Genomic DNA, 12,103 nt, shown 5'->3' on the forward strand with positions numbered 1-12,103 from the left:
TAGGGGCAGAGGCCCAGGATCCAGAAAATGGTGCACAAATTATAGTGAAGTCGGTGGACTTCGGGAGCTACTAGGCGACGGACTGTCCTAGAGTAGTGCTCCATCTAGGTGTGACCCAAGAGTGGGTGGATGAAGGTCGATTGCCAAAGGAGCGAACAAAATCGAAGGTGAAGGAGACCCTACGATGTATTGGCGGAGGCCACACATGGAGGGTTCACAATTCGAGTTTATCCCACAAGGATCAGAATGCATTGGAGATGTCACCAGGAGGCGACATGGTGCAGCGGATCATGGTGGAACAGTTCGTGGCAATGCGATACACACGACTGAGCCCCGTGAGGGATGGGATCATACGGAGGTATGATCGAGAGCTACTGGACGCTCCACTTCGGTGAACAACACGACGACAAGAAGTGCTATGGATTCAAGGAGTGAAGGTCATGGTACCGCAGAGGCGGGTCTTCCGCGCGTGCATCAAATTTTGCATCGGATGAAAGCCTTGGTCATCAACATATGGGGGGCTGTGTTCCACCAAGGGAAAAGTTTGAATGCAAGTGCCAATGAGTCCCGGGAGGGACTAGATCATATGGAGGTATGATCGGGAGCTACTGGAAGCTCCACTTCGATGAACAACATGACGGCAAGAAGGGCTATGGATTCAAGGAGTGAAGGCCATGGTACCGCAGAGGCGGGTCTTCCGTGCGTGCATTGAATTTTGCATCGGATGAAAACCTTGGTCATCAGCATATGAGGGCTGGGTTCCACCAAGGGAAAAGTTCGAATGCAAGTACCAGTGAGTTCTATGGGAGGAACTTGATCATGCAGAGGTATGATCGAAGCAGCTGGAGAGTTGGACTGCTCCAGAACTCATATTCGCTTAAGGGAGCCCGGCAAGTTAGAGGACAAGGCCGAGTAAGTGAACGTTGCTACCAAGGAAGTTAAGGAGAACAGAATTGGTGCAAACCCTACAACGTGATGGCAGAGGCCATGCATGGGAGTTGCAGTTTGTCTCTCCATCGACCAAACAGACTGCTTGGAGAACACAGAGGTGTTGAAGCAGGGGGTCGAAAGGGGCGAAGAAGCGACGACGAGTCCAAAGGGACTTAGCTACCCAAAATTAAGCATCAGTTAGAATGGAGGTGGACTCGGAGGAGTGCCATAGAGGCATATCTACTGATTGTGAAGAAAAGGGATGCAGATGCGAGGCGACGGATAGTAGGGCCATGGTATCGCAGAGGCGGGACTTCCGTGAAAGTCATTGATCCCTTGCTCTCACGGAGGGAGAGCGCTTGGTCGTGAAAGGGGCCGAGGAGGTGGAGCATGCAGAGGCAATCTCCAAGTACCGAGACAAGGCTGAAGGGCAGAGGCCAAGAAACTTCGTAAGACCGGTGTCAACAAGTTTCTCATCAAGATAGCCGTAAGTGAAGGACTTCGGGTCATGCAAGAGTGCACGACCAAGGAACGAAGCAGGCAGTACGCGGTGCTGTACCTTTGCTACTCAGTGGAGTAGGCGACAGGGTTGATGGAGAAGACGGTACAATCCCAGAGGCGACCGCATCTATCAGAGAATTACTCCAAGTTGGGGTGAAAACTTCCCGCATTCCAGAAGTTCGATGGCATTGAGAAGGGGAATCATAGTAACTAACTCAACGCAAGGAGTGCAAACACTTCAAGTGCTTCAGAAGTGTGAGCAAAGAGCAGGCGAAGGCCAGTAACCAGCTCGATGCATGAAGTACAACCTCGAGAAGGCGGGCGAAGTCAAGTAACTTTTGCCTTCTCAACTCTTAAGAGAATGGGCGAAACCGAGTACCCCAATTCTCTTATCTATCCAGTAGAGGAGCTCTGCACAAGTTCAAAGACCCTTCGAAGATAATAAAAGACAACAGTTGTCAAATCCTCACCAACGGTGATCAGTGCTATTGAGAGTAGATTGTCCGCCTCATTTCCCAACGAAATGCCAATCGAAAGTGGAAGTGATGTGAACCTACTTGGATGTGACAACTAACAGAAAGAAGAGTCAATGAGCAGATTTTGTGGAGGAAGGACCCGAAACTTCAAAAGTTTGCGAGATGATGCTCGTTAAAGCTCCAACAAGCATCCACCCAGTTCAAGCAGCATGAGAAATTTCTGAGAGACTGGCGCAGTAAGGATGGTCTTTTCCTTCATCTGGCGGATCCGCAGGAATCAACAAGGATCAACACAACTCAGCCAACCCCACAACAGAGTCAAAGTCATTGGTGAGTTGTAGCAGCATGGCGGATCAAAGGTTCGACTACTCAAAAACAGCAGCGGAGAGCAACTGGGAGCCAGGAGGCACATTGCAGCTGGAGCAGAAGATTGAAGACTCAGCAAAGGTGAGGAGTTGCAGTGTCGACAAAGGCTTCAACGAGGACGTCGAAGGGATAAGTAGGGGAGAATGTCACGGACAAACTTCGAAACAAGGTGTTTGATGTAATGCTTATGTATGTCCGTGTCTTTTGGCATGTTCATGCCTTGTACAGAATGTAAAGGGGCGGCCGAAGGCTTAATAGTCCCACTTTAGTTGGGTTGGTGGCCTCTTTAGGCTTGTAAATAAAGGTTGTGTCATGTGGACACGTACGAGAGATTTTCGGTCTGTAATGGACCATTTTACCTTTTGTTGTGCCACTGTTCAAAGCTTGTAAAGTCTGTTTGTAATTTGCATTGTCTATGAAGTGTTTTTCGGAGATGTTTGCTTGTGGATCCCGATTGAGGCGTTCTCTCTAACCCGTTCTCTCTTTTGTTGTTCCTAAGGGACAATGGGAGGCTTCGGGGAGGTTGACCTTTGCGGATGGACACGCAAGGGTGCCGCACGACTTAGGCAAATCCAGCTAAGTCCATGTCACGAGGGTCGGTCGTACGTGGATTTGCTGCGGCGACCGACCTCCCGAGTTGCAAGTTTGTACCTTCATGTGGTTGTTGCCCGGTATGCGTGGGCACCATGCAGTGTCGTCTCGAGCTTTTCGGAATGGGACTTGCCGAGAGGACGCCTCTCTGTACAGGCTTCGGCTCGACGCGAGAGGAAGGCGACCCTTGTGTTGAATCTGCATGGGTGTATCCGACGTGGCGCATTGTCACGGCCTTAGCTGGAATTGCCTAAGGCGTGAGGCACCCTTGCGGCTAAGATGCGAACTTAGCTTGCGTTGCCTAAGTCGCGCTTCGCCCTTGCAATACTGCTTCGCAAAGATCAGCCCACTTGCAACCTCTCGTACGTCCCGAAAGACCTGTAAAAGAGAAAGTTGATTAGTTCGAAAGAATGAGCGACGGACAAGTCCCGACGTCTCGCGAAAAGAGGGGAAGCTTTACAAGCAATTCAACGAGCACCTTGCGTGCACAAGAGAAAAGAGGGAGAGGGAGAAAACAAGGACTTTAGAAGGTTGAACGAATAACTGCAAGCCCACAAACAGCTGCTCATCGAGTCCCGAGCGCAACAACAAGTTCCCGTCAAGGCAACGTGCGAACTTGTGAAGGAGTGTTCAACGCCCGGTTTGTGAAGGTGTATCCGACGTGATGCCTGGTCCATATCCCGAGGGCCCATGTTTGTGCTGACGCTAGAGGTGGATCGTGACGTGGTCGAGATCCGAAATATGCCTTATCAATAGCCTATTGAAAGCTTTTTCTAATCATCTCCATTGAGTCATTGCCATGATAAGTAATAATTTTTATGTATGAAGGAAATCATAGTAATAGTAAAAGCTCCCAAGCAAGCCAGCCCTCTAAAACATTTCAACCACATCATCACAAGGTATCATATTTCTTGAATTAAAACCTTGAGGAAGCAATCAGACACCATCTCACCAACTTTCAGGACATTCTTGGATCCAAATCGAAGGTATGTAGTTCCAATCATATGAATCTCAAATCTCACAATGTGTGACAAGAAAGACTAATGATTGGAAGTGAAGGAATGTTGAAATGGAGAAATCTTTTAGTGTTGTCTCAGCTATTTGCAGGTGAACATCATGTCTTTGGGGACATCACTGTATTCTCACAGCTCATCCCAACATTCTCACAGCTTCCCATTTGGTTTGTGCTTCAAGGAATCTGTAAGCTGATTCATTCACACAAATTGTACACTTAACATTGTAAAGAATTCTATAGAATCCAATTCAGTGAGGAACAGAATGCACTTCTGATGATGTATGAACATAAATCTTCTTCCTGCAAAATGGTACTGTCACCAAAAATGCAGGCTTTCCTCAGTCCATCTTCTTCGCCTTCTCTGGTTCTGCGGGGAGGCATTTCGCACCCACCAGACCACCAACTTCGCTGATGACCTGAGTAATTCATTCTCAGAGGAATAATGTCGATGATGATGGTGATCTATATAGCAATGATCGTAAGAATGAGACTCGAACCTTCAAGCCTTTGTTGAGGTCTTCCCTGGTGTGGGAAGCAGAGATGCAGATCCTTGCCCTGGCAAGGAGAACTGGCGTCGCCGGATACCCTACCGTCACCACCGCAACCTGCAAACAAGTCGATGAACTCACTGCAACGAGCATCGACATCTAAAACAAGAATCACAGCTTGCGGTTGCTGACCACCACCTACTCACATTCTGTCTCAAGCACGCTCGCGAGAAGGCGGGGAGCTTCGCCAGATTGTAGAGCATTATAGCCATCACCGGCGAGTCGTTGTCGCCGAGAACCACAAAGCCCATCTTCTTCAGCTCTGATCGGAAGTAGTTGCTGCCCTCCCGAATCTGCGCCAGCTTCTTGGCCCCTGGCGGTGATCAAGTCCTAGTTAGGCGGACGGCATTCTTGAGGAAGCCATGGAGAGTGCGGTCTCACCTCTGTTTGACCCGTCTTCTCCGAGAACAACCTTGATCGCGGATATAACCTGTTGAACGGCGGCCGGTGACATGGAGGTCGCGTAGAGATGCGCCGGACAAGCGTGCTTCAGATATCGAATGATCTCCTGAGAAAGGCATGCGAGCTTAGCATCGATGGAAGCATTCTGTTCATTCGAGTTCACGAAGGAATCAACCTCTGATGCTGCAATGTAGCCTCCGCAGGATCCAAATGACTTGGTGAAAGTTCCCATCATGATGTCGATGTCAGCTGGATCCACCCCGAGCAGCTCACAAACACCTCTCCCGGACTTACCCACCGCACCGATGCTATGAGCTTCATCCAGATATATGTATGCCTGATCCAGAGAGAGGAGTATTGTCATCGGTTCTCAGGATTCGAACCCTCGATGTTGATCGATGTCGAACCTTGTATTTCTTGCAGATGGCTACTATCTCAGGCAGCTTGCAGAACTCCCCTTCCATGCTATATATGCCCTCGACGATGACAAGTATCTTTCTCCATGGTCTGTGTGTGCCAGGTTGACGACCCTTGACGATCTGCTCCCGCAGCACCTCTTCCAAGTGCGAAGGGCCTGTCAACGCAGACAAGGTGAGGTGAAGCGAAGCATGGCGAGCAATCGAGCAGCATCTCATGCTCAAGGCGTCGGACGTACTGTTGTGCCGGAAAACATGCACCGTTGCGCCGGATGCGCGAGCGCCACTGACGATGGAGTTGTGATTGAATGAGTCGCTGATGATTAGCCCTCCCTGTTAAGGAACACGAGAAGAGAACGAACTCATATGATTGGCTGAATTCACCATCGTCAGGTACAATTGACGGTAGCAGAACTTGCAGACCTCTCCGACTAGAACTGGGATTATGGAGGAGTTGGTCACGTATCCCATGCCGAAGGTGATGGCCGCTGGCTTTCCGACGAATCGTGCTATCAACTCCTCGAGCTCGACGTGCAACCTGGTGGTTCCTGATAGCCATGGCAAGCTTAGGGGATTCAACATCTGTTCTGTGACGAAGAAAGCAGAGGTTTCCTACCTGCATCAGCCCGAGCACTGCAAGCGGTAGGAGCGTATTTCTTGAGAGACTCGATCACGCGAGGCGTGCAGTACTCATCTCCGGCAGCAAAGCCGAGGTAGTTGTATGATCCAAGGTTGAGGCATCTGGATGCGGTCGAAGACCGGCTGCATCGAGTGAGAGGAACAGAGTCAGAAACGTCTTCCACTGTCGAATCGGGGAGGGAATTACGTCGAACATACTGGAGGGTCTTGTTGTTGTCATTGGAATACCGCTCCACCACATCGATCCAGGCATCCGGTGCGCTCGCGATCGGTCGGGCAAAGCAGTCCTGCCATGCCCATCGTCAAACATACACGAATCACTTTAGGGTTCTTCATGTTAGACACAGAGACAGTAGAAGAGAAAGACGATGCACGCATTATGTCCTTGACGGCCACCTAAACAGTACTTTATCCTGCACATAAATCGTATTGCCCTCTTTAAGTTTACGCATCCTTCCTATGCTGTTGTTTCACAAATCTTCCATTAAATCGAGGAAAAGGTGGCTATCAGAGATGGATATACTTCGAGAACTCGATCTCTCGGTGTTGAACGATCCGATCCATCTGTGATCGGATCTTCTATCGAAATCTAAAAGGAATGAAGACAAACGAAGCCCCCTCTTCTCCTTTCTCCATTGCTTAGTGCAATGCTTAATCGCTGCAAGGTAAGAACGACTAACAACAACACTACTTTCTTCTTCCTCTGCTGCTGCTGCTATCTTGACAGGGTCGTGAGGATTTAGATACGGATCGTTTGAGGGGACTCCGATCTTTTATGCAGAAGAGAACAAACACTCGTCGTACCAAGAAAATGACCAGCAAGGCAGCGACTTCTTGAACAGGAAAGAATCCGACAGGAAGAAGCTGAAATGGAAGCAGAACAGACCTGGATGCGGTGATAGATTCGGCGGGTGTAGAAATCCTCAAATGGCGGGCATATCGGCGCGTAACCCTGTCGCCAGATGAAACCGGGATCCATCAGTCGTCGTACGGATGAAACGAGAGCATACAGGGAGGTAGATACCCTGAGGTCGTCGGACTTGGACCAGTCGAAGAGCTCGCGGAAGAGATCCCGGAGGAAGCCGAAGACGAAGAAGACGACGTAGCCGAGGAGCGTGGTGAGGGCGGTCAGGTACGTCAGCCTCACCATCCGCCGGACCTCCCCCGGCACCGCGATCGGCGGGATGGGGACCAGCGGCGGGATGGGGAGGAGCACCGTCATGGCTCGACCGGCGCCGGCCTCTAGTGGTGGAAACGGAGGAGTCGGTGGGGAGAGCGCGCGTCGGGTCGTGCCTTTAATGGCCGCTTCCTCATGGCAACGGCGGCTTAATGTGCGTCGTTGTTGTCTGGTTGGCGTTGAGAGGGCTGCACGCGCCACTGAATTGGAGAGAGGGACCAGCCGGCCTTTTGACCCTGTTCTCAATCTACTCCGAGGAGGCGCGGTTTACGTGCCTCCTCCTTCCCTCTTAATTAGCTTTGATGGTCACACCACTCTCTCGTACTTTGTCGCCGCTGCCGACTAATGAGCAACGTGAAACCAGCGGTGATGCTCGTCAATTACGTTGACCAGAGATGCATTGGAAACCAAGAAGTTACCTTCATCTTCAATAAATGAGCAGTGGCTACTGAAACTGATACTCGAATCCCGGATGACAGTATTGCAGTCGGCGGCAGATTGAATTAAAGTGCCACAGAACCATCCTCGATCTACCGGCATTTGCAAGCCATTCAAAGACCCTCATGATAAGCATGACTTGTTCGATCCTTTACTTCAATGCTTCTGAAAAGGAGTGAGCTGCTTTGATCCTTTTTCTGGAGTGGAGATATCATTATCTTACTGCGATCTCAGCCGCCTGCCTGCAACTCTCTGACGAGCATTGAGGGGTGTTCGTGGAGGCACTTACCAGCTTCTTCTTCTTCTTGCGGGATACAATGAATTGTGGATCTGATCTGGTCTCAGCTTTTCCGGAAACGCTAGCTCTGGTGCCATGAACATTATAAGGCATGCAGCCATTGTTGCTGGCTGCAGGATCAGTACGGTACGAAGACATTAAGATGATGGCCATCGTAGGCGTCTTTACCAAACCAAAGCTGTGATGTTTCGCTGCCATGACTCGACTTGGGCTACCAATTTCTAGCCAACAACTACATGAATGTTTAGCCTCGCCATGTCCTCTCAGATTCCTCGATTGCTTTCCTCCGATTGATAATGCAGAAGACTCGGTGGTGAGGACTTCACGACGATGTCGTCTTCTCCGTGAGTTTGAGATTGCTAATGCATCGAGATGAATCGATGCTTAATTAAATGAAGAGGAAAGGGAATGTGTTTGCACTATACAAAGGGGCCTTGTGATGTTCTGATAGCTTCTTCTGCTCCATCTGCATTAAGGGTTATGTTTCAGGCAAGTATTGCTCCTTCAATGTTGTCAGAGTCCACACTCCTGACAGAAGTGTTATCAAGAAGCTGTGCCACTGCAAATTGTGCAAATGGCTCTGAGGTTGAGCATCATGGAAATTTAATTGGATAGCTGAGGGCTGAGGGCTCTAATCAATGAGGAAGAACCTCATAAAAGATACCAGATACAGCACGGTTAGGGATTGCTACTCGGATCATTTTTCTACCTAAAATGCATTAATTCTTGCATGTATCACAGACTTAATTAATTTTACCTATATCGTATGATATTCTTATATGTCCGTTCGTAAAAAGTCAGTCTTTTCATAATATCATAAGATCCCGAAGAATTTGTTAGAAAGAGAAGATAGGTTAGTTAAAACATTAAATCACATAAACAAATATTTTAATAAATATTTTATCATAAATATAAAATATAAATATTTCAATTAACTTAAATATACTATTCCAAAGGCTTATCCAATCATATATTTCTAAGAGGTTGAGATGATTAATATTTTTTGTCGCTCTTTGCTCAACACCTAAAATGATTGACTAGAGGTATTATTTTTAGATAATTTTAATTTTATATCATGATAATACATATATTATGTTTATAAAACTTAAACTATCTTAAAGTAGCACTTGTTATTGTGACAAGTAATGATCAGCAGCAACTACTTCAGGCAAATAATAGAAACACAATAAGATCAAGTCACAAACCTATGAGTTTACAGTTGATTTACCACACACTCCAAGGAAGAGCTATGGAAGATTATTGAGCTGCTCAGGTGCTATGCAGAAGGGTCGTAGGATGGTGGAGATGAAAGATGCAAGCCATTCAAACCACATGTTCCTTGAAGTGCATATTGAATGGGCAGGCATCAGAGCCTGTGCATGTCCAGAATTGCCATTTAAGGCTGATAAAGATGAGGATGAGGATAAAGATGAGGCCATGCTGCCTGCCTTAAAAGTCTGGCTTTGACTGCTACGGTTCATGTCCTTGTGTTCTGCAGGCTCAGGTAAAGCCTCTCAAAAGCAGCTTCTCAGTAGAAACTAGTTAACGTGGAGCTTGCTCGAGGAAGAAGACAGGTTGGTTAACATGGCTGCTGTGAAACCTGGGTGTTCGATTTCGGTTACCCTCTGTTTCTTCTTTCTTATGGAAGGATGAGGACTTCGAGGTTTGCTTTGTGGCGTTTCTTCTGTGAATCTTCATCAAACATCTGATACAAAAGACTCGGAAGAATCAACATCGACTTCTTACCATCCGTAATCCATCGACTGGTGCGCATGAGGCCCGAGGGCTGTGTTCGAGACGAGTACAGCATCGTCGGAACGCGCATCTAGCTGCGTGCAGGTCGTCTTCCTCCCTTTCCGTGCCCTCAGGTCGAACACACTCAGAGGACATGGCCGTACCTGTCGGGATGCTTCTCTCTCTTACTTATTATGCTTATCTGTTTCACGGTCACATACACACTAGGTTGACTGGAGAAGTATTTTGATCATACGGTAGCACGAAGGAGACATGACACTATAAAGCATGCAGCTTGGTGTTTGTTTACAGGAGAGCGACCTTGAGTCGCTCGCTGCCATGAATGGGGTGATGCAGGGCAAGCCGGTGGTGAGAGTGACCGTGCCTCCAGCTTCTCAGTGCAAGCGTCCTCCATTTCCTGTGGTGGTGATGCAAATGTTGGACCAGTCGGACAAGATGGTAACTGGGTAAGGGTCCTTGATCACGACATGGCGCGTCGAGTGAGCATTACACTTGGCTTGGAACTGAATCTATCGAGTGAGTTTTCATTATTGTGATCTCATGACGATCGACAGGCCGGTGATCGATGCGGATCCTCCTCCTCCATGGGACCTCATCCATTTGAATGCATGTCCTTGTGAGAAGGTGGGAGATGAGGGTGGGAACAGAGAGTCTATGGTGGCTCATTTTGTTACCTCCATTCATGACAAAAGAATGAAAAGAAGAAGAATGCTGAAGAGTAAGTAATTATTTCTTCTCTTCTCTGTTGCAGAGGTTGATCGCTTCCTTCCCACTGCATTGACTTGCCACAAGGAGAATAACAGAGGAGAGAGAGAGAGAGAGAGAGGTACAGTAGAAGATTAAAGTTGATCTCTTTTGAGAACTTCAAAGATCCATCCACATGTTTCTGCTTCAGATGAGTCGATCACCAAATCTTCTTCCCACCTACTTTTCTTGATATCTACTGACACCAAACGGACAAAAAGGAAGAATGAGTCGAGGAACAGAATCGCATCAAGGAATGTAGGTTATGGAGATCACTCAACTGGTCTCCAAGGGGTTGGCTTCACAGGAACAGAGGATTGAAGGTGGCCCATTTGCTTCTCCAGTTGGAGATTTCTCTGTTCGAGATCATACTTGTTAGTCAACGTAAGAGAAAAACCAGCGGAAGGAGAACCAGCAATGCACCTTAAAGCCACAAGAGACCTCCAAAATGGCTTTGTTGAAGCTGAGCAGCGGATTGAAATCAGATAATGGAGAGTAAGGATCGGGAATATAGCATGCCTTGGAGAAGCTGAACAGAGGCGAACTGGCGGTGTCATCCAACAGAGAAGAACGTTGTCTCTGCTGCTCCGGTTCGACTCTCCTCTTCTTGGCACCGCCCGCGGCCAATCCAGCAGCTGGAGTCAAGGCAGAGCAGAGGCAGCCGCCGGCCTGAAAGCAAGTGCTGGAGCGAAGATAGCCGCAGGAATGCTCGTCCTCCTCGGGAAAATGTGGAGGCCCGGAGGACGCATCGGAGACCATGGACAGGTCCTCCTCCTCTTCCTCAAAGGAACCACCTTTGCCGCAGACGAGAGGCTGACGGCACTCACCGCAGGACTTGTCCAAGTAGTCGGTCCAACCAGATTGGCATCCACTGCTGCAATCCGAGCTAACATCGTCCTCCTCTCTCTGCATCAGTGGGTCGACACAGGAGAAGGCTCTTCTCATTCTCCTTTATGGCTATGGACTCGAGAGGCACAAAGAGATGAATCGCCTTGGTTTAAAGAGAGAGAGATGAGGCGGGTCGCCTCCCTCGCACGCACTATCTCACACTCCGTCGGAGGAATGGAGCCAAAACGGGGTCACATGCAATACAGCGAGGCAAAGCGTACCACTCGACACCGGTTTCCATGATTTGCTACAACATCCCGTGAACAGGGGAAATCATGGGGAAGAGCATCATGTATAAATATATATATAATTCATGGTTAATCCAGGGATAATTCAACGCCTAATTCCTTAGAATATACAAGTATCGCTCATCGAAAAGCTCGGCATAAAGAAGCATAAGACAGAGATGATCTTAGTTTATATTCCCACTTCACCAACATCAGCAATATATATACATATATAGTGTCTATTGCAAGAGATTGGGGACTGAATGTTTTCCTTTGCAGAATCTTGCACGTAAAGCAATTATAAATGTAAATTATTGTCAGTCAACAGAGTGGCAGAGGAAGCTTTTGGGTCTTCCTGAGGTTCCAAAACAACAATGGCCTCTTCCTCTGCATCGGTACTGCAGGCGTGAGAGGAGATGAAGCGTCTGTTCTTGCTTGGTTTGTTCCCTCCGGGAAACAGGGGAAGCTAATAAGATGATGAGGAGAAGCTATGAACATCACATCATGGGAGAGCTGCAGGCGTCAAGTCATTGTCCCAACCAAGAAAGAGAGAGAGAGAGAGAGAGAGAGAGAGAGAAAGAGAGAGATACGTTTCGTCATGATCAAAGTGATGCACCGAAGGCCCATCATGAGACCACGAGAAAGAGGAGGAAGCCATTTGGCCTAAACAAAGACCGTCGACATCGTCATCA

At 48.3% G+C, this 12,103-nt stretch overlaps 2 protein-coding genes across 4 annotated transcripts; both read right to left on the reverse strand.

Annotated features, from left to right (window-relative positions):
- Positions 1-3,735: 3,735 nt before the first annotated feature.
- On the reverse strand, positions 3,736-7,307 carry LOC103979864 (long chain base biosynthesis protein 2d-like). 2 transcript variants are annotated; one of them, XM_018822721.2, is made up of 12 exons: positions 6,909-7,300; positions 6,771-6,836; positions 6,083-6,171; positions 5,862-6,007; positions 5,669-5,793; positions 5,485-5,578; positions 5,237-5,403; positions 5,005-5,166; positions 4,809-4,935; positions 4,574-4,740; positions 4,377-4,484; positions 3,736-4,295 (listed from the first exon to the last, which is right to left on the reverse strand). In XM_018822721.2, the coding sequence occupies exons 1-12, from the start codon at positions 7,104-7,106 to the stop codon at positions 4,218-4,220; spliced, it is 1,527 nt and encodes a 508-aa protein (XP_018678266.1). In that variant the 5' UTR covers positions 7,107-7,300; the 3' UTR covers positions 3,736-4,217. The 2 variants fall into 2 exon arrangements, with proteins under 2 accessions (XP_018678266.1, XP_064957461.1); XM_065101389.1 differs by having other exon boundaries at positions 6,771-7,307.
- A 1,829-nt stretch (positions 7,308-9,136) lies between these two features.
- LOC135606610 (protein SOB FIVE-LIKE 5-like) lies at positions 9,137-11,451 on the reverse strand. 2 transcript variants are annotated; one of them, XM_065097657.1, is made up of 3 exons: positions 10,720-11,451; positions 10,578-10,652; positions 9,137-10,492 (listed from the first exon to the last, which is right to left on the reverse strand). In XM_065097657.1, exons 1-3 carry the CDS (start codon positions 11,239-11,241, stop codon positions 10,457-10,459), a joined length of 633 nt encoding a protein of 210 aa, XP_064953729.1. In that variant the 5' UTR covers positions 11,242-11,451; the 3' UTR covers positions 9,137-10,456. The 2 variants fall into 2 exon arrangements, with proteins under 2 accessions (XP_064953729.1, XP_064953730.1); XM_065097658.1 differs by having other exon boundaries at positions 10,816-11,450.
- Positions 11,452-12,103: the final 652 nt, after the last annotated feature.

Source organism: Musa acuminata, chromosome BXJ2-3, assembly GCF_036884655.1.
Source record: "Musa acuminata AAA Group cultivar baxijiao chromosome BXJ2-3, Cavendish_Baxijiao_AAA, whole genome shotgun sequence".
NCBI classification, from domain to species: Eukaryota; Viridiplantae; Streptophyta; class Magnoliopsida; order Zingiberales; family Musaceae; genus Musa; species Musa acuminata.